The sequence below is a fragment of the Mesoplodon bidens genome, assembly GCF_964165515.1.
Source record: "Mesoplodon bidens genome assembly, chromosome: 16".
Taxonomy (NCBI): Eukaryota; Metazoa; Chordata; class Mammalia; order Artiodactyla; family Ziphiidae; genus Mesoplodon; species Mesoplodon bidens.
The window spans coordinates 74,100,602-74,124,695 of record NC_138173.1 but is presented as its reverse complement, the minus strand read 5'-3'; the positions used below and the strand labels follow the sequence as shown (position 1 = coordinate 74,124,695).

Below are 24,094 nucleotides of genomic sequence, written 5' to 3'. Positions count from 1 at the left end.
ACAGTAGGAACTCAAGAAATCTTTGTGGAAGGAAGTAATTTCAAAATGGTGATAATCAAGTGCCTGGCACGTAGTACTGGATTAACGAAATTACAACTTGGTTTAAATCACAATAAAATAATGAAATATCAAAATTGGGAAAGCGGTACTGATATTTACGAGGTCTGGCACAGCATTCCACATACAGACACACATGATGGATGCTTCTCCTTCCCCATCAGTAGGGGGGTTCTGAGTGGTGACCAGTCAGCTCTGGACCTTGGGCGTTGTTGGGGGCCCCACTGAGCTCAGGGGGCCTGGATTCATGGACGGGGCCGTGTTGGTGTGTATAAGTCTGGCTTGGGTCTGGATTTGGCCCTTCTTTGGCTAGCTGGGTGGTTCAGTGCCTTTTAGAGCATCTCTGTGCTCGAGTCCAGGAATCACCAGAGAAAACATGATACGGGTCAGTTCAGGGCCTGGGAGCCTCTGGTCAGTGAGTTGATCTGACCTCCTTAATGCCTGGTAGATCAATTTTCTAGGAGCTTTCAAAGGTCATACAGGCCCCAGGATTCCCTGTCAGCCACACCAGCCTGTTCCCGCGCTGGACGTAAGGTAGATAGCTAGTGGGAAGCAGCCGCATAGCACAGGGAGATCAGATCGGTGCTTTGTGACTGCCTGGAGGGGTGGGATAGGGAGGCTGGGAGGGAGACGCAAGAGGGAAGAGATATGGGGATATATGTATATGTATAACTGATTCACTTTGTTATAAAGAAGAAACTAATACACCATTGTGAAAAAAAAATTCACTAAAAAAAAAAAAAAGAAAGAAAAAGAAAGTACCTCCATCCACCTGATTGCCCTCTCCCTCAAGTGATGCTCTGGCTGTACATAAATACCTATAATCCCTTGTCTCTTTGGTTGGTCAGTTCCCCCAGGGGTGTATCCGGTCGTCCATTTAACACACTCTGAATGCCTGCTGCAGGTCAGGTGTGCTTAGGGAATCAAGGGGCAGACACCCCGCAGCCCAGAGTCCAAGCTGCTCACGGTGTTCAGGTGAGGGTTCAGGTGCTCTGTGCTGTGGAGGACTCCCCAGCCAACCGCTCGCCGTGCAGCAGCACTTACTGGAATGCAGACATTGGCCCCGCGTGCTTACACACTCCCCCCAGGTGACTTTTGCAACAGTCCTACAGGTAGTTAGTAATCACTTTATGTATGAGGAGAGACCTAGAGAGGTAAGCGGCCACAGCTAGGGACAAATGGCCAGAGAAGAGCAGAAGCCTCTTTCCTCTATGCTTCCTTCCCTTCCCTGTGTCACAGGTGTGCTGTGTGCTGAGGCTGGGCTTTCCCGTAGGGCTTCCTGGAGGGGTAATGCTGAGTCTTGCAGGAAAGAAGAGAATTTCCCCCACACTGTGTTTAAATGCCTTGTTCCTCCTGGGGGCTCTTCCAGCTACCGTGTACTGTTCTGAAGGCAGAAACTCTGCCTTGTTTACCTCCATCCCCGCAGCCCCGGCGTAGACCTGGGTGGGAGTGGGGAGGGGTGCCGTGCCTGCGCGTGAGTGAGCATCTGTGTAGGTGGGTGGGTGGGTGCTGAGTCAGGGAGGGAGGGCGTGGGTGCAGAAATGTACGGCTGCCTGGAGGGGCAGGCAAGGGAGCAGATTCACGAGCAGTGAGTGAGAGAACAAGTCCCCGGCTGGATAAAGGCGTGAGGGCGTTAGCAAGTGTTGATCAGCCGCGTCTGGGTGGTTCTTCAGGTGAAAAGGAAAGGAGATGGGGTTGCAGTGATTCTTTCCTCAGACAGAACCTTTCCAGAGGCTTTGCTTCTGTTCCTCCTGTGGAATTCTCCCTCCAATAAATGCTCAGATGGGGTTTAGATAACCCGACTTCACTCGACACAGCAAACCACAGAGGGCATGAGCAGAGGTCCCTCCCACAGGGGGCCCCCTTGATGGGAGAAATGCCCGGAACTTCCTCTCCACCTTGGAGAGGGACAGTGATGCCAAAGGCGTAGGCTCCCTTGGACAGGGAGCTGGAGCCCCGGGTCGAGGTGGCTCATGAATCTCTCTTGTCCCACTGTGCCGGGCACATCTGTGAATCGACTCCTGGGAAGAAAACTCATCCTGCAGGGCCTCCGTTCCTGGTCCCTCCCCATGCATCCCTGACCTCTCCGCCTGCTACTGCCTGCAGAGCGTCGGGGTGCTGGTAGGATCTGAGGAGATTCTTAGAAGAAAAGAAACACCCTTCGTGACTAGGCAGAGGCAGTAACTCCTGTGCTCATAATCCACGTGCTTCCTCTGTTCTCAGGAAGTAGACGTTTCAAGATTATTTTTTTTAAATTTTTTTTAGAAAAAAGAGAACGCCCTTTTATTATCTAAGTTAAATACAGAGTTAAGTTAGTTGAGACACTCACCTATTGTTATGCTGATACGAGGAGTGCCTGCTCTGTGCCTATCACTGTTCCAGGCGCTGAGGAAGAGAGACCAGAGACATAGCCCCTAAGTCTGAGGAGCTCCGTGGAGAAGACAGACGGAGAAGTAGGTCGGTTTTAATACCACTTGTGTGGTGAGAAAAACCGGGGGTCTGTGGGAGCCTGAAGAAGATAGTGGGGAATCAGAGAAACCTTCACAGGGGAGAAGGCACATACGCTGTTTTTTTTTTTTTTTAAGATGTTGGGGGTAGGAGTTAATTAATTAATTAATTAATTTTTGCTGTGTTGGGTCTTCGTTTCTGTGCGAGGGCTTTCTCTAGTTGTGGCGAGCGGGGGCCACTCTTCATTGCGGTGTGCAGGCCTCTCACTATCGCGGCCTCTCTTGTTGTGGAGCACAGGCTCCAGACGCACAGGCTCTGTAGTTGTGGCTCACGGGCCTAGTTGCTCCGCGGCATGTGGGATCCTCCCAGACCAGGGCTTGAACCCGTATCCTCTACATTAGCAGGCAGATTCTCAACCACTGCACCACCAGGGAAGCCCCATACGCTGGGTTTTGAAGGATGAGTAGGAGTCTGCCTGGCAAAGAAAAGACATCATCTCAGAGGTAACAACAGAGGCAATGGCTAGGATTTAGGAGAAGAAAATGCTGGGGTGTTGCAGAAAGAGAGGGAAGTCGCTGAGGTTGGAGAATTAGGTCCATGAGGAGTGGGTGGAGACCGTGAACGTGGAAAAGGAGATTGGTACCAGACTGAAAAAGACCTGAGGAGAAGGCTTTCAGCTGGGAAGTGATGTGAACAGACCTGTCTCCTCTGATGACATCTGTGCTCAGGGTGAGCAAGGCCCTTTGCAAACTCACAGAGTATAACACACGGGGTTGACAATCTGGTACAGACGTCAGAGCCTCACCCTCAAAAGGGAAAGTGTCTTCAGGGGCTCTGGGAGGTGCGTGCCCTCAGGGCTGAGCAGGGAGCTTGGATTTGAGACTACAGGGTCTCCTAAGGTAGGGGGTCCAAATGGTCCAGTCGCCGAGGGGGCTGCCTGTGTGAAACTGCTCTGACTGGGAAGGGGAATCCAGGGCCTCATCCCTCCTTCAGCTTCCTTATCTGAAGACGGTTAACATCTCTCAAGCTCCTTCCTGCTCCAACAGTGTAGAATTCCGAGATACACTTAGCACCTTGCAAAGTTGCCAGCACCTGGTTACTGCGGACACCGACACCTAAATGAAGGCATGAGAGGGGCCGAGAGGGGATTCAGGCATGGGGTGATGGGGGAGTTTCGGGGTGGACCACTCTCTCAGATAGAGAGGTCTCTGAACTGGGTTATGTGGTGGTACAGAAAGTACTGTCAGTATGAAATAAATGCTGAAAAGGATTCTCTGGTAGCAATAACTTCCTTTAATTGAGTGCTTGTACCTTTTTAAAGTTTTAAATCTTTTTATGGCTGTCATTGACTAGGCAACCAGCCTCTGCGGTAGGGACCCTAATCCTTGCAACCAGCTGGTGAGGCTGGGTTAATCCCCTTGTTACAGACGAGGCGCTGAGGCTCAGAGACAGTAGGTGAGATCACACGGTGCTGAAGACAGGAACCAAACTACCGCCCGTCTGGCCCACGGCGCTCCACCTACTGTCCTGTCTCAAATCTCACGGGGGAGGTGCTGCTTATGGCTCTGATTATCCTCCCCCAGAAAAAGGGGAGCCTTTCTGGGTCGACACCTCCCAAATCAGTGTGGGTGCTCTGGCACTATTTATATGCATTGCTTCATCGGACCAGACGCGACTCAAAATATGTTAAACAGAAATATCTTTCTGTGTCCTCAGGACCCTGTAATCTGAGACCGTCTCTTGTGAAATGAACTGAGACAGTCTATTTGGGGTCGGGGAGAGGGGAGAAAAGAAAGAAGAACAAAATCAGGAAGAATTCAATACTGAAAATGAAAGAAATATGAATGGGGTTATGGCAGCTCTCAGACATCTGCACAGACTCATAGAACAATGCAGGGCAGTGCTGGTTGTGGGGCTGTCAAAAGGGAGGGGGCCCCCCCTGTCTGTGCCACCGCCCCCTTGGCCCAGGAAGGGTGCAGGCGTGGGGTATCTGGATGGATTTTGGAAGCCAGCCCTTGGAAGGGGAGGGTGGGCAGGGTGATTCTGGGAAAGCCAGTCTAAGCTGAGTTGTCAATCAAAGAAGAAAGGAGAGGAAGAGGAGACAAGATACAGAACAAGGAAGGAGAGTAAGGAACCAGGGGCCACGTGGGAGAGGCTGGGTGAGCTCCAGAGATGGAGCTGTATCCGCTGGGCCTTGTAAAGTACAAGGCCTGCCTGTGGTTTGCACATGAAAGAATCCCAGCTCAGATTGGTGTAGGTTTAGAAAATGGGGCTGGGGAAATATTTATCCCCAACACAAAAGCTCTGGGTGCTTTCTGGACTTTGGGCAACACTGAGCTAAGGTGCTCGAGTGACAAAGCTTGTCTCGTTCCCCTCAGTGGGTGGCCTTCTCCTCCATCAGGATCCACCAATGTCATGACAAACGGCCTTCCGCATCTCCAAACTTAGTAACTCCCCAGAAATGCACCTGTCTTCCCCAAAACTCCAGCAGAGTTCCCAGGGATGGCCCTAATAGGCCCAGCTTGGATTATATGCTTGTCCCTTTTCAAATTCCAGTATCTAGTAGGGATGTGGAGTCCAAGTTGGCCTGGTCTGGTCTCCTACCACCCACCACCCCACTTGCCGGGCCATGGGGTCCCCTCACGTGAACCACATTGGCCAAGGGTAGGAGAGACCTTCTCACCAAAACAAGATACGGATTCTTCTGCCTGGAGAAGGGAGTCTTGGAAGGCGTAGGCAACAGTGGGACCAGGCAGGAGACTCTCACTGGTGTGCGGGGACTGAGAGGGGACCACACGGACAGGGTCTCCATTTCTGGGATCCACACGGGCCCTTCGCTGCCAACTCCACGTAAAGCTCATTAGTCTCCACCTTTGTGGAACTCACATATGATTCAAAATTGAGGAGTGTTTTGCTACGTGTTACTTGAAGCACAGAACTCAGACCACTGACATTCAAGGGCCCACAGTCTGTCCTAGACTCCTGTTTCCACTGACACCCGGCTTCCCTTTAGGAGGCAGCCAGCAGCCGGGTGGCCCCGAAAGTGAATCCAGCCTCTGCCATTTTATTTATTTATTTATTTGGATTTTTTTTTTTTTTTTTGCGGTACGCGGGCCTCTCACTGCTGTGGCCTCTCCCATTGCGGAGCACAGGCTCCGGACGCACAGGCTCAGCAGCCACGGCTCATGGGCCCAGCCGCTCCGCGGCATGTGGGATCCTCCCGGACCGGGGCACGAACCTGTGTCCCCTGCATCGGCAGGCGGACTCTCAACCACTGCACCACCAGGGAAGCCCTGGATTTTTTTTCTTTTTTAACTTGAAGTATAGTTGATTTACAGTGTTGTGTTCGTTTCAGTTTCACAGCAAAGTGATTCAGTTATGTATATAACTTATTGATTATCTATTTTATATGTGGTAGGATGTGTATATGTTAATACCAACCTCCCAATCTACCCCTCCCCTCCACCCTTCCCCTTTGGTAACCATAAGTTTGCTTTCTAAGTCTGTGAGTCTGTTTCTGTTCTGTAAATAGGTTCATTTGTATCATGTTTTTAGATTCCACATATAAGCGATATCATATGGTATTTGTCTTTGTGTGTCTGACTTACTTCACTTAGCATATCATCTCTAGGTCCATCCATGTGGCTGCAAATCAGCCTCTGCCACTTTATAACTGCATGGCCTTGAGCGATGCCCTGGCCTCGGGTTTCCAGTCCGTGAAAGGGAGCAGTAACTCTGAGCACATCAGGCCACTGTGGGGGTTCCCTGTGGCTGAGAAGATAAATATCCTGACTCTGCACCTGCTGTGTGGTTGATGTTTGGTGAATCTTAATTGGATTCATGCACACGTCCTGTTCTGACTGGGAGGGCCACCAGCCTTGAGTGGATTAGTGGTAGGGCACATGTTTCTTATTCCCCCGTCAGGCCTGACAGTCACACGCAGGGGGTGATTAATAGCAATAATGCTCAGGTAACCACCTGGACACCTGACGCTCAGCAGCTCGGGGGTGTGGAACGGTTTCATGTTTCCCCATCCGTGCTTCCAGGCGTGTTACATCAACACCCCTTTTCTCGTCCCTTAGCCAATCTTGACCAAATCACATAACTTTTTGTTCACTTTCAGGTGCTGCAAGGGCTAGTCCCATCTGTTCCAGTCTCAGAGTTTCATCCTGTATTCACATTAAAGCTCTCTGCCCTCCCATCACCGCCGATGCTAAGCATTGTCCTGAGGACCTGGGGGGCGGAGGGGGCAGTGGGCTCTCTCGCTCCTCCTTCCTCTGTCTCTGGAGGGTCGGGGTGAAGACGAAGGGGGAGCTTGGCGGGCAGCAGGCCCTACTTCAGTGGCTGCAGGGGAGCCCCCTCCTGGCTGTCCGGGCCACCCATGCTTCACTGTGTTGCGGGTACCCGAGTGGTGGTTCTCTAATGGAGCCTCCTGGGCTTGGAGCCCCCCACCCTGGGAGATCCCTCCCCTGCCGCTTCCGCTTCTGCACCGGCAGTGCCCTCTGTGGCTGCGTACCCTTGTTGTGCAGACAGCTCTCTTGGTTGGGTGCCAGCCCAAGAACCCAAACCCAGCTTCCTTTTGTGATGTTCCTTTGACTCATGGGAAACTCCCTCATCCTCGCCACGCGGCGTCCTGGGAGTGCGGGCTGCCCCTCCCCTGCCCCGGCGCTGGCAGCCCTCCCGTTGTCTTCTCCCCTGTTCACAGAGGGCCAAGCACACATGCAAGCAGGTGACAGAGGTGAGGCCGGAGAGGTGGGTACAAGCCGATGCCTGCAGGTCTGTGATGAGGACGCTGAGCTCCGTCGCAGTCAGTGAGGGGCCACTGCATCCACGAGTCTAAAGATCACATTTGTGCGTCGGCAACCTCATTTGGTTCTTATGAGGACATGCAGATGCTGAGGTCAGGGGCCAGCGTGAGGTCTGGAGGCCACTCCCAAGGCTGTTAGTTGCAGAAATCCGAGACTTGATAGAGGCCTTGTCCTCCTCACCCCACCCGTCCTTCTGAGTGGCCGGCTCCATCTCATTAGTCAGACCTCAGTTCAGATGTCCCCAGCTCAGCAGAGACTTTGCTTTTACAAAGTGTAGAAACTGTCCTGCCCACCACGTCCACTTCTATCCCATAACCCTGTTGTGTTCAAATCAGTGATTACTCTCGGAAACCATATGGGTATTTGTTTGTTTCTTGGTTTAGTTTCTCTCTTCCCTCCCTAGAAAGTCAGCTCCAAGGAGGCAGAGGTGTCGCCACACCCAGTGATTAAAACAACGCCTGCTGTCTAGTCTGGGACTCCATGGATAAATGCTTGTCGGATTAGTTAATCAGGCTGTGGGGAAGGGGGAAGGAGTGGGCAATGGCTTCAGGAGGACGATGTGCCTTTCAAGTCCCTTTGGGGGCCAGTTTGAGAAATCGCCTTTGTTTCAAGAGGAGATAGGGCTGGAGTTTCATTAACAGTTTTTAGCAACTGGCAGAGAAACACGACTGGCATCTGGCCTCTTCTAAGGGAAAAAAAAGAACTGATAGGAAATATTTTTGAATTCCATAGCATGCAGAAGGAGGTTAGGAAAACACATTTCTCACTCTATTTCCATCTCCTTCAATCAAGTTAATCCTGCGTTTCGGCAGCGTGGGGCTTAAGTTGATTCCATTTACATCTGTGATGTCTGAATGGAGAGGACGTGAGGACTGGATGGATGTTCTTGCTGATTATTAAGACCAAAGGCTCCTAAAGGCCCGAGCTCTTTTCCTCCCTCCTCTACTGTGAGACACCCAAACAAGTTCTTCCATTCTATAGAGGACAGAGACCAGTCCTCTGTGGTTAAGTTAAAAGGACACAGGATTTAGGATGATAGTGGCCTAGGAGTAAATTCCAGTTCTATAACATCCTGGATGTATGATTTGGGACACGTTTCTTTTTTTTCTTTTTTTCTTTTTTTTTTTTGCGGTACCCGGGCTCTCACTGTTGTGGCCTCTCCCGTTGCGGAGCACAGGCTCCGGACGCACAGGCTCAGCAGCCATGGCTCACGGGCCCAGCCGCTCCGCGGCATGTGGGATCCTCCTGAACCGGGGCACGAACCTGCGTCCCCTGCATCGGCAGGCAGACTCTCAACCACTGCGCCACGAGGGAAGCCCTAGGACATGTTTCTTAACCTTCCTGAACTTGAGATTCCTCAGTTGTAATAACCATTTTGTCAGCTTGCTATGAAGAGAGAAAACAATTCAAATGAAACCACAGCATGGCTCTGGCTACCGTTTATATCATTTGTGCCTTTGTATGTTCACCATATCTGTTACCGCACAGCCTCCTGGATCAGCTGCCACTCTGTGGGTTTGGACATGTACTTTCACTGCCCTAAAAATCCTCTGTGCTCTTCCGGTTCATCCCTCCCTCCCCTCACACTCTTGGAAACCACGGATCTTTCTCTTGTCTCCATAGTTTTGCCTTTTCCAGAATGTCATATAGTTGGAATCATACTGTATGTGGCCTTTTCAGATTGGCTTCTTTCACTTAATAATATGCATTGAAGGCTCCTCCATGTCTTTTCATGGCTTGATAGCTCATTTCTTTTTAGCACTGAATAATATTCCATTGTATGGAATACATACATACATACAATGGAATGTGTATTCCATTCCACAGTTTATTGATTCACCTCCTGAAGAATATCTTGGTTGCTTCTAAGTTTTGGCAATTATGCATAAAGGCACTATAAACATCCACGTGCAGGTTTTTTGTGTGGACATAAGTTTTCAACTCCTTTAGATAAATACCAAGGAGCGTGATTGCTGGATCATATGGTAAGAATATGTTTAGTTTTGTAAGAAAGCACCAAACTGTCTTCCAAAGTGGCTTCACCATTCTGCATTCCCACCAGCAATGAACGAGAATTCCTGTTGCTCCACACCCTCACCAGCATTCGGTGGTGTCAGCGTTCTGAATTTTGGCCATTCTAATAGGGGTGTCGTGCTATCTCGTTGCTGTTTTTTTTTTTTTTTTTTTTTTTGCTGTACGCGGGCCTCTCACTGCTGTGGCCTCTCCCGTTGCGGAGCACAGGCTCCGGACACACAGGCTCCGTGGCCATGGCTCGCGGGCCCAGCCGCTCCGCGGCATGCGGGATCTTCTGGGACCGGGGCACAAACCCGTGTCCCCTGCATCGGCAGGCGGACTCTCAACCACTGCGCCACCAGGGAAGCCCTCGTTGCTGTTTTAATTTGCATTTCCCCGATGACAGGTGACGTGGAGCATCTTTTCATATGCTTATTTTCCATCTGTGTATCTTCTGTGGCGAGATGTCTGTTGAGATGATAGACCCATTTTAAAAATCAGGTTGTTTGTTTTCTTATTGTTGAGTTTTAAGAGTTTATGGTGTATTTTGGATAACACCAAACTATTTGGATAACACCAGTTCTTTATCAGATGTATCTTTTGCAAATGTTTTCTCCTGCTCTATGGCTTATCTTTTTAATCTCTTGAAGGTTTTGTTTGTTCATTTTTAGCTAAAAGTATACCTCAGAGTATTCTCCACCATAAAAGTCACAGGAAAACTTTGGATCGGGGAAGAAACCAAAGGTACAGAAGTACTGTAGCATGCGCACTTCTGTGACTAAGTGGTAGTAATTGAAAGTGAGGCTGGACCCCAGTATGGGAAGGGGGACCCTTGACTTCTCTCCGTGCCCCGACTCTGGGTGCACACTGCTTCGCCTCAGGGCTCTGTCCTCCACTCCCTCTTCGCTTTTCCAGGGGGATCTCCAACCCCAATTTCTCTTCCGAGCTCTACACTCAGATGTCTGTCTGTCTTTGACTTCTCCACCTGGCTCCCTTCCAGGTGTCTCAGACTCACTCACTAGGACCTGCCCGAGCTTACCATCCCCACTCCACTCAGGGACTGGCTCCCAGATGCTCAAACTGGCCATCTGGGCTTCCTTCCAGGCTCTCTCCTCCCTCTGTCCTTCTATTTCCTGCCGGTCACCTGGTGTCTTGGAGTCTGCAGCTGGACCACTTGACCTGCTACTGTCTTAGGAAGGTTGTCAGCATCTCTGTTTGGATGTTGCACGAACCTCCTCACTGGTCCCTCTACTGCATCCATCCTTCTCAACAGGGTTTTCTAAATCACATCAGTATAGGCCACTCCCATGCATGAGGACATCCACTGGTCCCAGGGGCAAAATCTGACCCCTTTTCCTGGGTCACTGTACAAGTCCCTCAGCTGCCTTTATTAACATGAATTCCTGCCTTCTGCTCCAGCCTGAATTTTCACCATTCCTTTCACCTCCTTCTCTAAATAATTTATTTTTTGCTCATCCCACAGTGATACTGCAAGGGAGGCAGGCTGCTCTTGGTGAAAGCAACTCTTGTCCCCCAGCCTCCTCTCCACCCATCTTTCCCCGGCTCGGATCAGGTGTTCCCTCCTCCAGGAAGCCTTCCCTGATTGTCAGGCCTGAGTCAAGTCCTTCCCTCTATCAGAACACTGACCACATAGAAATGTAAGCATCTACTTGCTTGTCTGTCTCCACCATTAGGTCTCAAGCTCCTTGGAGAAAGTGTCCTAGTCCATGTGTCTGGCACTTAGTAAGTACTTGACATGCATTCAGGGCATGGTTGAATTAGGGAATAAAACAGTGAAGGCCGTGGTACCCCTATGCAGTCAACATCAGCTGAGTTCTCTGAGTAGCTCAAACGGACACTTCTCCCCTTGATGTTGATAAGGGCAATAATGGTCAACATTTCACTTTATAAAGGATTATCGCTCCCATTGCCTCACATAATCTCCCCCACAGATCTATGAAGTAGGGACTCTTGTTCCCATTTTATAGGTGAGGAAACAAAGGACTGGAAAATCACAAAAATAGTATGCCTTAAGACCTACTGTGATCAGTTAGTGTTCTAAGCTTTTTTACATGTAGTGATGTGTTTAATTCTCCCAATAGCCAGTGACATAGATGTTATCCCCACTCGTACATGAAAGGGCTGAGGTCCAGAGAGGTTAAGTGACTTCCCCTGGTTTACACAGCGAGTCACAGGCAGAACTGGACTTTGAACACAGGGGTTCTGATATAGAAGCTACACCGTTGTGCCAGCCACCCGGGAGCAGTCAGTGTCTGTGCAGGACCTGGGTACAGAAGGTGCTCGGTCTGTTTGGTGACTGAAGAGGTCTTGTTCCAGGTCACACAGGGCAGGGGTTTGAATCCAGGAGGTGGGCTCTGCAGCACTTCCCAGGAAGCTGGGCTCTAGAGCTTCCATAGAGAAGCTCCCTCTGCCCCTCTTGACCAGCAAGTTTGCCTCACAGACAGCACAACAGAGGCTCAGAAGGACCCAGCTCAGTGGCCTGGACACAGCACACCAGGCTTTTATGTCACCACCAGATTCCTGCCCACAGCATCGCCCGTCGCCTCAGCAACACATCAGTGGTGCCTCATTCCACGCAGTCCCCACCCCCAGTGGGCAGCGGCCAGACCCTCTGAAGCAGACAGAGCTCGCACTCTGCCCAGGCTGCCCTCGCAATGTGCCAGATCTCATTTCCTCCCTCTAGATTGCTTTCTGCTCAGTGTCTTTTCTCCCCTACCTCTGAGTCCCTGAATAGGGAAGGCAGGTTACTATGGCGATGGGCCGGCCGCCTTGTGGAAGGAACTCAGCTCAGTAAATTAATTGCTGGACTTTCGGAGACTAATGGCAGAGCCGTGCCTCCAGGGACAGGGTGTGGCCTACTTCGTGCCAGCTTGGCAGCCAGACCCTGGAAAGAGCTGGTGAGAGGGAAATGGAATCATGGTACCCATGCTTGTTGGGACTGCAGCCTAAGGTGGTTTGGAGTGGGCGAGGACGCTGACTGACGCAGATCTCACACTTGCTGTGCACCTGCTCTGGGCCAGCATCTGCGCTGCATGCTTTGTAGAAATTGCTTCATGTAACCCTCACGGCATCCCCTATGGAGTAGTGGTCCTCCCCATCTTATGGGGATGGGATGCTCATTTCTGTGGCTAACGAACAGAATTCCATACTAGGCCTGCCTCCTCAGTGGGCATTTTGTTATGAACACTCCAGTTATTCTCTTCTCTACAGTATCTTCCAGAAGGTAGAAACACAGGGAACATTTCCTATCTCATTCTATGATGCCAGCATTACCCTAATCCCAAATCAAACAAAGGCATTCCGAGAAAAGAAAATGACGGATCAATATCTCTCATGAACAAAAATGCAAAAACCCTCAACAAAATATTAGCGAATCAAATAAGACAATGTATAAAAGAATCCTAGGCCACGGCCAAGTAGGAGGGATCCAGGTATGCAAGGCTGGTTCAAAGTTTGAAAATCACTTAATGGAATCCATCACACCAACGGGTGAAGAAGGCCGTTCTCTTTCCTTTGTGGGATGCATGGCTTGGTTTTTGACTGTATCCTTTGCTTGTTTCCCACGTTGTTTCTGTGCTTAAGGAAAAAGTGTTGCTCCAGCCAGATTCCCAAGAAGCCATGTTGTTGTTTGATTACAGTGTGGGCCTGTGATTACCTGGGGCTGAACCCCGGCTACTAGGTGTGAGGTCACGAGCAGTTTCCTAAGCCCTTTGTGCCTCAGTTTCTTACCCTGTAAAATGGGTCTCATGATACCTGTCTTTCCGATTAAATGAGTTATTATGTATAAAGCCCTGGGAATAGCTCCTGGAGCTTCGTAAGCATGCGATATGTGTTAAAGGTTAGTGCTGGAAAGAGCGTGGACTTGGGCGTCATTCAGGCCTGACGGCAGGTCCAGCTCCATCTTTGCTGGCCTGGGTGCCTAGCGGAGTTGTCTGTGCTCCCTGATCCCAGGTTCATTTTCAGGAGGGTGGCGCCACCGGTACTGACTTGCAGAGAAGATGTTGCTAAAAGTTGCCAGGCTCACGGCACACACGTGTTTCCCCAGCCTTTTCTCCAGAGACCCTGACATCAGGACTGTGGATTTTCAGCTCCGCAAATATTCACTGGGACAGTGGTCAGCACTGACTGGCCCTAGGGGAGCTTCCAATTAAGCAGGAGCCCACACCTGCTTTTTTGGGGGGCAGGAGCTTCCAATTAAGAATATTTCTGAGTCCCGTGGATCTGCCTGCGCGCGCAGCTCTGCCCGTCACCAGCAGGGTGTGCTGGGGGCACCTCCCCCCTTCTCGGCCCCAGCTCGCTGGCCCGTGAAGTGGACACGCCGTGCCCGCTCCGTGTGGTTGTTATAGAGATGGGATGTGTGGCGTCTACAGTGTGGAGACCCTCCAGTGACGCCGGGTTTTACCCCAGGTACAAGGCACCCTTGGACGGCGGGTGGCCTGAGGAAGCAGGTATGGGTTGGAGTGCCAGCTCTGGCTCACGTCAGTGATGTGGCCTTAAGGTTGGGCTAAGACTTTACTTGCAGTTTTATTGATATTATTTAGTCTCTGTAATGACCCCCTTGTGACAACCGGCTACGGTAGGTTTTGTTATTCTCTTCACTCCTCAAGTGAGGACGCTAAGGCGCAGAGAGATTAGGTGTCTCTCTGAGATCGCAGAGCTGGTGAATGACCGGGATTTGTACCACCAGGCGCTCTGGTTTGAGGCTCCACCCTCCTGACCACCCGGCGAGCTCTGCCCCCATCTACACTAGAACCGACGGAAGCTGCTTCTGTCTTTTTGGGGCTGGTGGGTGATGGAGATGTGAGAGGGCTGAGCGTGCTGTGTTGCCGCCGGGATGTGGGGTTGGGCCGGCCTCAGCCCAGGTGTGGGGATGCTCTTGGGCTATTACAGAATCCGCTGCCTGTTTCTGTGGTCAGGCCAACCAGTCCGCCTTCAGTAGAGGGAGGAGCTCCTGAATCTTTTTTTTAAAAATATTTATTTATTTATTTGGCTGCACCGGCTCTTTAGTTGTGGTATGCGGGCTCTTTCGTGCGACACGCACGTGGGATCTAGTTCCCTGACGAGGGATTGAACCCGGACCCCCTGCATTGGGAGCACGGAGTCTTAACCATGGACCACCAGGGAAGTCCCTCTTCTTCTTATAAGGGCACTAATCCCATTACGGGGCCACACTCTCACGACCTCATCTAAACCTGATCACCTCCCAAAGGCCCCACCACCAAATGCCATCACACTGAGGGATAGGGTTTCAACGTATGAATTTGGGGGACATAATTTAGTCCAGAGAAAAGGGCCTGAACATACATTTGTAGGAGGCAGGCGAAGAGAAGGGGGTGGGTGGGAGATTGCCAGGAGGGACCACTCACCACGCCCCTAGCATCCACTGGGTCCTCCATTCCCCTCAACTCTCATCACCATTCAGTATTCTGTGGATGCTATGACAAATCACCCCAAACTTAGTGGCTTAGAACAACACAGATTTATTATCGTAAAGTTCTCAATTGAATTGGATTCCAAAATGGGTCTCACTGGGCTAAAATCAAGGGGTTGGCAGGGTTGTTCCCTTAGAAGTCCATAGGGGAGAATCCCTTTCCTTGCCTTGTCCAGCTTCTAGAGGTCACCTGCATTCCTTAGCTTGTGGTCCCTTCCTCCATCTTCAAAGCCAACAATGGCCAATCAAGTCTTTCTCAGGTTGCCATCATTCTGGTTCTGACCGAGACTCTTCCATTTGTGAGGACCCTTGTGATTACAGAGCCCGCCCCGATACTCCAAGTTAACCTCCATATTTTAAGGTCAAGTAATCAGTAATCTTTTTTTTTTTTTTTTTGCGGTACGCGGGCCTCTCACTGTTGTGGCCTCTCCCGTTGCGGAGCACAGGCTCCGGATGCACAGGCTCAGCGGCCATGGCTCACAGGCCCAGCCGCTCCGCGGCATGTGGGATCTTCCCAGACCGGGGCATGAACCTGTGTCCCCTGCATTGGCAGGTGGACTCTCAACCACTGCGCCACCAGGGAAGCCCAAGTAATCAGTTATCTTAATTCCACCTGTAACTTTAATTCTCCCTTGCCATGTAAGGTAACATATTCACAGAGATTAGGATATGGACATCTTTTACTGGGTTTATTGTGGTAAAAAGTAAATAACATAAAATTTACCATTTTAAGTATGTGATTCAGTAGCATTAATTCCATTCAGATGTTGTGTAACCATCAGCACTATTTCCAGAACATTTTCATCACCCCAGACAGAAACCCTGTAATCATTAAGCAATAACAGAAGATGTCTTTCCATGTATTTTGGTCTTCTTTAATTTCTTTCAGCAGTGATTTGCAGTTTTTAGTGTACAAGTCTTGCACCTCCTTGGTTCAATTTATTCCTAAGTATTTTATGCTATTTTTTGATGCTATCGTAAGTAGAATTATTCTTAATTTCTCCATGGATTGTTCACTGCTAGTGGACAGAAATGCAATGGATTTTTAAATGTTGATTTTTCATTCTGCAACTTTGCTGAATTCGTTTATTGGTTCTAACAGCTTTTGTAATTTTTAGGGTTTTCTATATATAGGAACATGTCATCTGACCTTCTCCTGAAATGGTCACACGGCAATCCCCCTACTGTCCCCATGCTCCCATAACCCTCCCCATTTCCCTCTACCGGTGTCATTTTATCCTACTTTGCCCTGGCCTGTGTCTTACCTGTCTCCCAGGTGTCAGTGAGCTAGGGTTTGGTGTCATTCATCTGCCTACCCTCAGAACCTGGCACATGAGGGCCACTGGTAAATCTTTGTGAATGAATCAATCAATGGTCAAATCTATAAGCTGTTTCCTTTTCCTGCATCTTGGAGTGAGCAATGACAAACGCTTTTTGAAATGTCCCTCCACATGAAAATAAAATATACAGGAGGGGAAATAATTTAGCTAATAAACCACATGGATCAAAGAAATGCATAGAAAGCAAGAAGTGGTGTCTGTCCAACTGAGTTAGCAAAGATCAAAGGAATGATGCTACTTCTGTGCTGCCAGGTATGTGGTGAGAGGGGCACCCACACACACTCCCACACTGCTTGAGGCAGTGGAAATGGTACAACCTTTTTGAAAAGAAGGTTGACAATTCATATCAGGGTCCTTTCAAAACCCATAGGACACCCTAAGTATTTTCCCACAAACCTACTGTAAGAAAATAATTAAATAGGGGTACAAAGACTTAGGTACAAAGATGTCCTCTTGTGACATGTTAAACAAATAAAACAGCCTATTAATGTCTAAAAGTAGAAAATATGATTGGAATAATGATGTTACTGTAACAGGCCATAGCCTTAGGGAGCCCATAATGTGGGGCCTGGCTGGTTCTTAACACGAATTTGCTAATGAATGTATGTGGGGGGAGGGATGGATGAATCAGTGACTGGGAGGTAACACTGGGCTTTGCTCTTAGAAAGTCACACCTTTGGCTGTGTGAAGAGTGGAGTCTGAGCAGTGAAGAGAGGGGGGAGGCTGGGTCTGGGGAATTCCTCCCATGTGAGGCCCAGAGGTTACTTCCTGCAGCTTCTCAGCTCAAGGGCCCTCCTCTAAAGGCGTGTCTTTCTCCACACAGGACATGTTCCAGTAGACCCTAACGGCATCTCTTCCTGGCCCAGAAACGCTTGTTCTCAAGCACGAGAGAGCCATGGGCGGCCTGCAAGGGAGCGTCGTGGCCCATCTCCTCTGGATGCTGCTGCTCTGGAGTGGGGACGGCAGCTGTCAGGCCCAGAGGGCAGGTGGGGCTGGAGGCTGTGCCAGGCTGAAGACAGAGCCGTCTGTGTGTGCGTCCGTGTGTGTGTGTGTGTGTGCCTCGCGGTGGGCTTAGTGCCTGTGTGTGAGAGAGTGCGGGTCATCACAGGGGAGGTGTCAGCTGTCCCCCAGCTGGTGTGTGTCATAGTCGTGCAGCTGGGGCATGTGCATGTGTGTGTGAGTATGTGTGTGAGAGTGAACACGCCTTTTTCTTTTTTTTTTTAATTTTTATTGGAGTATAGTTGCTTTGCAATGTTGTGTTAGTTTCTGCTGTGCAGCAAAGTGAATCAGCTATACGTATACATATATCCCCTCTTTTTTAGATTTCCTTCCCATTTAGGTCACCACAGAGCACTGAGTAGAGTTCCCTGTGCTGTAAAGTAGCTTCTCACTAGTTATCTGTTTTATACACAGTGGTGTGTGTATGTCAATCCCAATCTCCCAATGCATCCCATCCCTGCTCCTTCCCCTCTTGGTATCCTTAAGTCTGTTCTTTATACATGTGTCTCTATTTCTGCTTTGCAAATTAGTTGATCTGTACCATTTTTCTAGATTCCACATATAAGTGATATTATATGATTGTTGTTTTTCTCTTTCTGACTTCACTCTGTATGACAGTCTCTAGGTCTATCCATGTCTCTGAAAAGGGCACTATTTCGTTCCTTTTTATAGCTGAGTAATACTCCACTGTGTATATGTACCCCATCTTCTTTATCCATTCCTCTGTTGATGGGCATTTAGGTTGCTTCAACACACGTCTTGTGTCAATCATAGAATGTGTTGAGGGTGTGTCTCTGTTGAGCGCATACAGGGTTTGGGGACAGTGGGCAGGTTAGTGCCCTGCTGCGTTGTCTGGCTCTGTGAGGACATTGGACCACATCCTGGGGGACGTTGGATGCCCTGGAGTCCAGCCAGAAGAGGCGGCTGGGACAGTGAGTGGACGGGAAGTGGGGAAGTTATTGTAGCAGAGAAGGCCCGGGCGGGAGGGGGTGAGAAGTGACAGGAGGGTTTGCCCACCTGTCTGAGGGCCTCCTGGGAGGAGTCACTGTCAGTGGGGGACATGGGGAAGGGGTCAGGGACCTGAGCTGGTCTGGTCTGTATCACAGCACCCAGCCCAGAGCCCGCGCACTGCGTCCACGGCACACAGCTGGACCAGATCTCAGGGAGAGCGCCTGTCACTATACGGCTGGGTGTAAGATGCTGCCCCCGTTTTACAGATGAGGAACGGAGGTAACAGATGCCCACTACTGTATATAAAGTAGATAAACAACAAGGACCTACTTATAGCACAGGGAACTATATTCGATATCTTGTAATAATCTATAATGGAAAAGAATTTAAAAAAAGAATATAGATATATACATCTATATGCGTAACCGAATCGCTTTGCTATACACCTGAAACTAACACAATATTGTAAATGGACTATACTTCAATTTTAAAAAGTGTTGAAAAAAAAAAAAGAGAGGCTCCTATCCCCCTACCTCCATCCCCGTGAGGCTGGGGGACACAAGAAGTGCTGAGCCAGAGCCAAGCCCTTTATCCGGGGCCTCCAAAGAAGACGAAAAACAAACAACAGACCCCAGAGGCTTGCGTTTCTCCATCGTTTTACAAAGTTCTGCTTTGCCTGAGCCTCACAAAGCCCGGCTGTCTAGAAAGACAGTGATGAGTGTGGGCGTCCTGGTTTTCATGGGAGGAATGTGGGGCTTCCTAGGCGCTTTCTGTGTCCCCTGGGATGACCCCACGTGCCCAGGCGATACCCAGGATTATCCAGTTCAGAAGTGGGAAGGCCCAAGGACCTTCTGTCCGTGCCCTCATTTCACAGAGTGGCGGCCCAGGGGAAGCAGTCGCCTGCCAGGTCACAGGGCCCTTGCCTGTGGCAGAGCCGAGGCCAGAAGCCAGGACCCTTCCCACCACATGTCTCTTCATTCTCACCTGCCCAAGACCCAGCCTGTTCCCTGGCCTCCAGGAGAAAGTGGCCCCTTGGCGAGGCCTCCTGCACAAATGAACCTTCTGCAGCCTAGAGGATTACAGCCGCAGGGCGGGCCCTCCCTGGCCCGCAGCAGCAATTATTCTGATCAGGCTGGGACATCATTGTCCCAAAGACAAAAGGATGACCTCTTGTGTCAAGAAGAAACACTCCCCAGGAATTATCTCTGAGTCTACACATCTGGGCGGACACACTTCTAAAGCTCTAATCCTGTTAGGGGATCAATCCTGGGAAAGCAGGGATTCATCTCAGCTCCTCAGTGGATCGGACTTGGATTTTAAAAACTAGAGGGGAAGGTAGATGTGGAAAATTCAAGGGAGGCGCTGGCTCAGGGCAGGATAAGAAGTATTTGTGTGTGTGTGTATAAATATGCCTAGCTTTATTTTTCTGTTTTTTGAACTTAATGCATTGCTTGTAAACACAAAACCAGAAGTACAAAGGAATACCATTCACTCATGGTTCTGCTTGCCAGAAATAAGCCATGTTTCTTTTTGTAGCTTCTCTCGTGAATACACAGTTGTACACAGAGACACACATGCTTTTCATACCCAACAACAGAGTGGAAAATGTATCCACATTGGTAAATAAGGGTTCCTGTCGGGCCCGGCCACGGCTGTGGCGGCTTCCTGGCATCCCACTGAATGAGCACAGGAGGAGTATTATTTAAGTAGTTCCCTATGGGTGATCATGGAGGTGGTCTCCAGAATTTTGCTTGGCAGTGCTGCCATGAACTTCCTTATACATCTTTATTTTTTTCCCCTTCCATTTATCTGCTAGTTTGCTTCAGTTAAATCACTGAATCTGGAATTGGTGGATCCAAAGATACCCTCTTCTGTAAAAGGCTTTTAGGACCCTGACAATGGGGTGACAAACCCCATGGCCACTTCTTGAGCCCACAAAGGCACTCTCCTTACACTCTCACTGGCTACCACGGTCTTTCTGACTTTTGCCAGTTGGACAGTTTAACAAAGTGGGATTCTTTTTCTTTTTTTGGTTTGTATTTATTTTATTTTCACTAATCAGATGTTTGTGCCAGGTGTTCCCAAAGCCTGATCAGCTGCTGCTGTTGGCATGGCCAAGACTCAGATTCCAGAAAAATCGAGACAAGGGCATTTTGATGGTTCCCCTGTATATTTGTGCAGCACTTTGGAGTTTAGAAGACACTTTTCCTCATATTATCTAACTGTGAAGTGGGGACGAACAAGCTCTCTGCACAGGGCTGCCCTGAGGATCAGAAATAAATTATATAGTGCTGCATTTTGTTTAATCAAAAGCATCACATAGCTTATATAAAATTTATATTTGTAAAAATATAAGCATATTTTTTATAGAGCACTATAGAGCTTCTAAAATATATGAATGCAGTCTATCTTATATGATTTCTAATAGTGAAATACTTTTAACTGTTTAACTATCTGACAAGAGAGGACTGGCTAAATAAATTATGCTTATCCCTGCAGTGGGATCTCTGCAGCCATAGAAACCGGCATTATCACACTGGAAATGGGCTCCCAGAGCATCGCTGGATGTGGTAAAACCAGCTGATATATCAGTGCGTCTGGTACAGGCCCACTTCCATCGATAACTATATGGAAACAGAACATAAATAAATACACCGTGGGCTAGCAGTAGTTATCTTGGAGCAGATGGAAATACGAGTGTTTAAAGATTTTTTGATTGCCTTTTCTGCTTTTTCTGAAATGGGCGTGCATTATTTATAGTAGGTTTGAAAGATAACGAAGTCACTTTCGAACCAAAATAATGGGAATAAAGAAACGGGTACGGTAGTGTTCCATGATTGTCACTCACTTATATAAATATATATAAGCTATATATAAAATTATATATTTATATAACATCTATATATTATATAATATATAATTATATATGTATTATTCACTTATATACATATATAATTATATATAATTATGTATATGATATATTTTATATATCATTGTAGTATATTATATATAATTGTATCTTATTCACTCTTAGAAATATATATGAACTATATATAGTTCTATATTAGTATATTTTATATTATATACAATTATATATGGTATCCACTTGTACAAATATACGTATTAGCTATATATATAAATATATATGTTAACTCTATCTATAGGCAGCTGAACCTCACAGCAACCGCGGGGAGACCCCCGGTCACGTGACCTTTAGGGACCCGAGGTCGGGGCTTTAAGGCAGCAGCCGAGGCCCCGCCACCGCCCCCGCGGCGAGGCCGAGTGGGCGGGGCTTGGAGGCAGGTCTACGAGACCCGGATGACCACGCCTCCCGCCCCCAAGGACTTTGCCTTTCCTGCGACCCAGCGGCCCCCGTCAGCCTTCTTGTCGCCCCTGCAGGTTGCAAAACCGTCCACTACGACCTGGTCTTCCTCCTGGACGCCTCCTCGAGCGTGGGCAAGGAGAACTTCGAGAAGGTTCGGCAGTGGGTGGCCAACCTGGTGGACACGTTTGAGGTGGGCCCGGACCGCACCCGCGTGGGCGTCGTGCGCTACAGCGACCGGCCGACCACGGCCTTTGAGCTGGGCCGCTTCAGCTCACGGGCTGAGGTCAAGGCGGCGGCGCGGCAGCTGGCCTACCACGGCGGCCACACGCACACGGGCGACGCGCTGCGCTACGTCACGCGGCACAGCTTCGCGCCGCGGGCCGGCGGCCGCCCCGGGGACCGCGCCTTCAAGCAGGTGGCCATCCTGCTGACCGACGGCCGCAGCCAGGACCTGGTGCTGCCCGCCGCCGATGCGGCGCACCGCGCAGGCATCCGCATCTTCGCCGTGGGCGTGGGCGAGGCGCTGCGGGAGGAGCTGGAGGAGATCGCCTCCGAGCCCAGGGCCGCGCACGTCTTCCACGTGTCGGACTTCGACGCCATCGACAAGATCTGGGGCAAGCTGCGGCGCCGCCTGTGCGAGAGTGAGTAGGGACCCGCGCGGGGCAGGGTGGGGCGGGACCCGGCTGCACCGCAGAGGGGGGCCCGAGGCCATCCGGCCAGCTCAGTAACTGAGAACTCCCCACCCCCAGTCCGGGCCCATCACCCAGGGTCCTGCCCCAACACCCAGGGTCCTGCCCCGTGGGCCCTGCGTCCAGGGAGGCAGAGGTGGAAAGAAAATTAAAGGGAGCTGGGTCCTGAACCCCGCCCATTCTGAGATACTCGGAGACTCGTTACGTCTCTTGAGTTGCAGCTTCATGTCTGCAATGGGGACCATCCACTGGCCTCCTAGGGCTGTTAAGTCAGAGCAGGTGCCTGCAGAGGCCTGGCCAGAGTATCTGCACGCAAAGCTGAGAGATGTCGGGTCCTGCTCCTCTCCTGAGGGGTCGCAGTGAGAGGTCATGGAAGAACGGGGGCACAGACCGCCTTTGGGAACTGCCGGAGTCAGTCTGGGCAGGGTGTGACATGGTCAGATCTTTGTGCAGAATGGAATGCTGGCAGGACAGCGGAGTCCATGGAGCCCACTGCTGGTCCCAGAGGCCAAGGGCTCTTGACCTGGTGCCCTCTGAGATCACGCGAGGCCTCCGAGTTATCTGCCTGGAATCTTGACTGTGGCTGGGGATGGAGGATGGGAGAGGAAGGAGTATGTGGGCAGAGGGGGGCAGACAACGGGCAGAGGTCCAGGGGCCCCTGGGGCTCTGACCTGGATGCTGACCTCCAGGACCCTAGTGGGGTCATTTTGAGGCCAGCCCCCTCTCCAGGACAGGAGGGGTGAAGTGAGTTTCTCTTGTGCCAGCCTTTCTCCAGGTTCAGCCTCTGCCTGCTTCACTGGGGTGATGTTTCCTCCTTGCCGGGTAACTTCCGCCTCCAGGGCCCAGGCGGGGGCAGGGAGCAGAGAGTCAGCCTCTGTCTTGCTGACTTCTCTGGGGGACTGCGCCCTGGGTGGGGCAGCCCAGAGGGTCGCACCTGGGCAGGGGCAGGGGCCTGGGGCAGTGGAGGAGGGACTGGCAGTGGGAGCAGCTGGCCAGAGAGGCAGGTGCCTTGTCCCAGGGATGGGCTGGGCTTGCAGCTAACTCATATCTGAGACTGGATGCCCTCGGTTTCTTGACCACTCTGTGGCTTTTCCTCTGCTTACTTATTCACAGATACTTACTGGGAGTCTCATGTTTGTGTGGCGTGACTTCTGAGCCTATAGAAAAAGATAAGACACAGCGCCTGCCCTCAAGGCTTTCCTAGTCTAGATGGCGGAAAAGACACCAAAAAAGGAATGTGATGGATGGGGTCCTGCTGTGGTTTGGTGGATGGTGGCCCTGAGAAGAGGGAGGGCTTCCTGGAGGAGGTGACACTTAGACGGTTTAGAAGACAGAGTGTGAGCTTCAGGATGAGGTGGCCGCACTTAGTCAGTGAACTGGAAATGGCCAGAGGAAAGGAGCGGAGTGGAGGATGGTGGCTTTGTGTGATGGTCAAGGCCTAGATAAAGGAGGGCCTTGTGTGCAAGGCGAGGCGTTGGAGGGTTCTTGGCAGGGCGTGACATGGTCAGGTCATTATGCAGAATGGAATGCTGGCAGGACAGCTAGCAAAAGGGAGCCCCTTCACAAGACCGCTGGGGAAATTCAGAGAATGGTGCTGGGGTGGATGGCACATTGATGACGAGGCCCATTTTACAGATGAGGAAATTGATGCCCAGAGTGCTGAGAGACAGTCATCTGCTCTACAGTGTGCAATTCATGGGCCATAGACTTCCTTAGTGACTTCATTTGATCCTCATTACAACCTCCTAAGATACAGATGCTCTTCTTTTTACTGCTGAGGGCATTTAGAATGCTGAGATCATGGGCTTCTGGGCCCTCAGCAGTAGGCCGGAGAGGTGACGGGGCCACACTGGGGACGGGGAGGAAGGCAGAAGGAACAGCCCGGGCAGCGCCAGGCGAAGGCTTGATCTAGGTGCATATGCTCAAGGAATCCGGGCTGGCGAGAGCCAGACGCTAGGTCACGGGCCTAGCCAAGGGGCAGACATCCAACGTGGTGGCTCAGGGTCCATGAG

At 50.4% G+C, this 24,094-nt stretch overlaps 1 protein-coding gene across 1 annotated transcript in view; it reads left to right on the top strand.

The window, feature by feature from the left end:
• Positions 1-17,013: 17,013 nt before the first annotated feature.
• The window catches only part of COL22A1 (collagen type XXII alpha 1 chain), a gene marked incomplete at both ends in the record, with an annotated part of 241,676 nt that continues 234,595 nt past the window's right edge, over positions 17,014-24,094 (top strand). Inside the window, 2 exons of the mRNA XM_081258732.1 lie at positions 17,014-17,104; positions 21,468-22,034. Of these exons, the coding sequence (XP_081114858.1) occupies positions 17,014-17,104; positions 21,468-22,034 (658 nt within the window). The remainder of the gene's footprint in view (positions 17,105-21,467; positions 22,035-24,094) is intronic.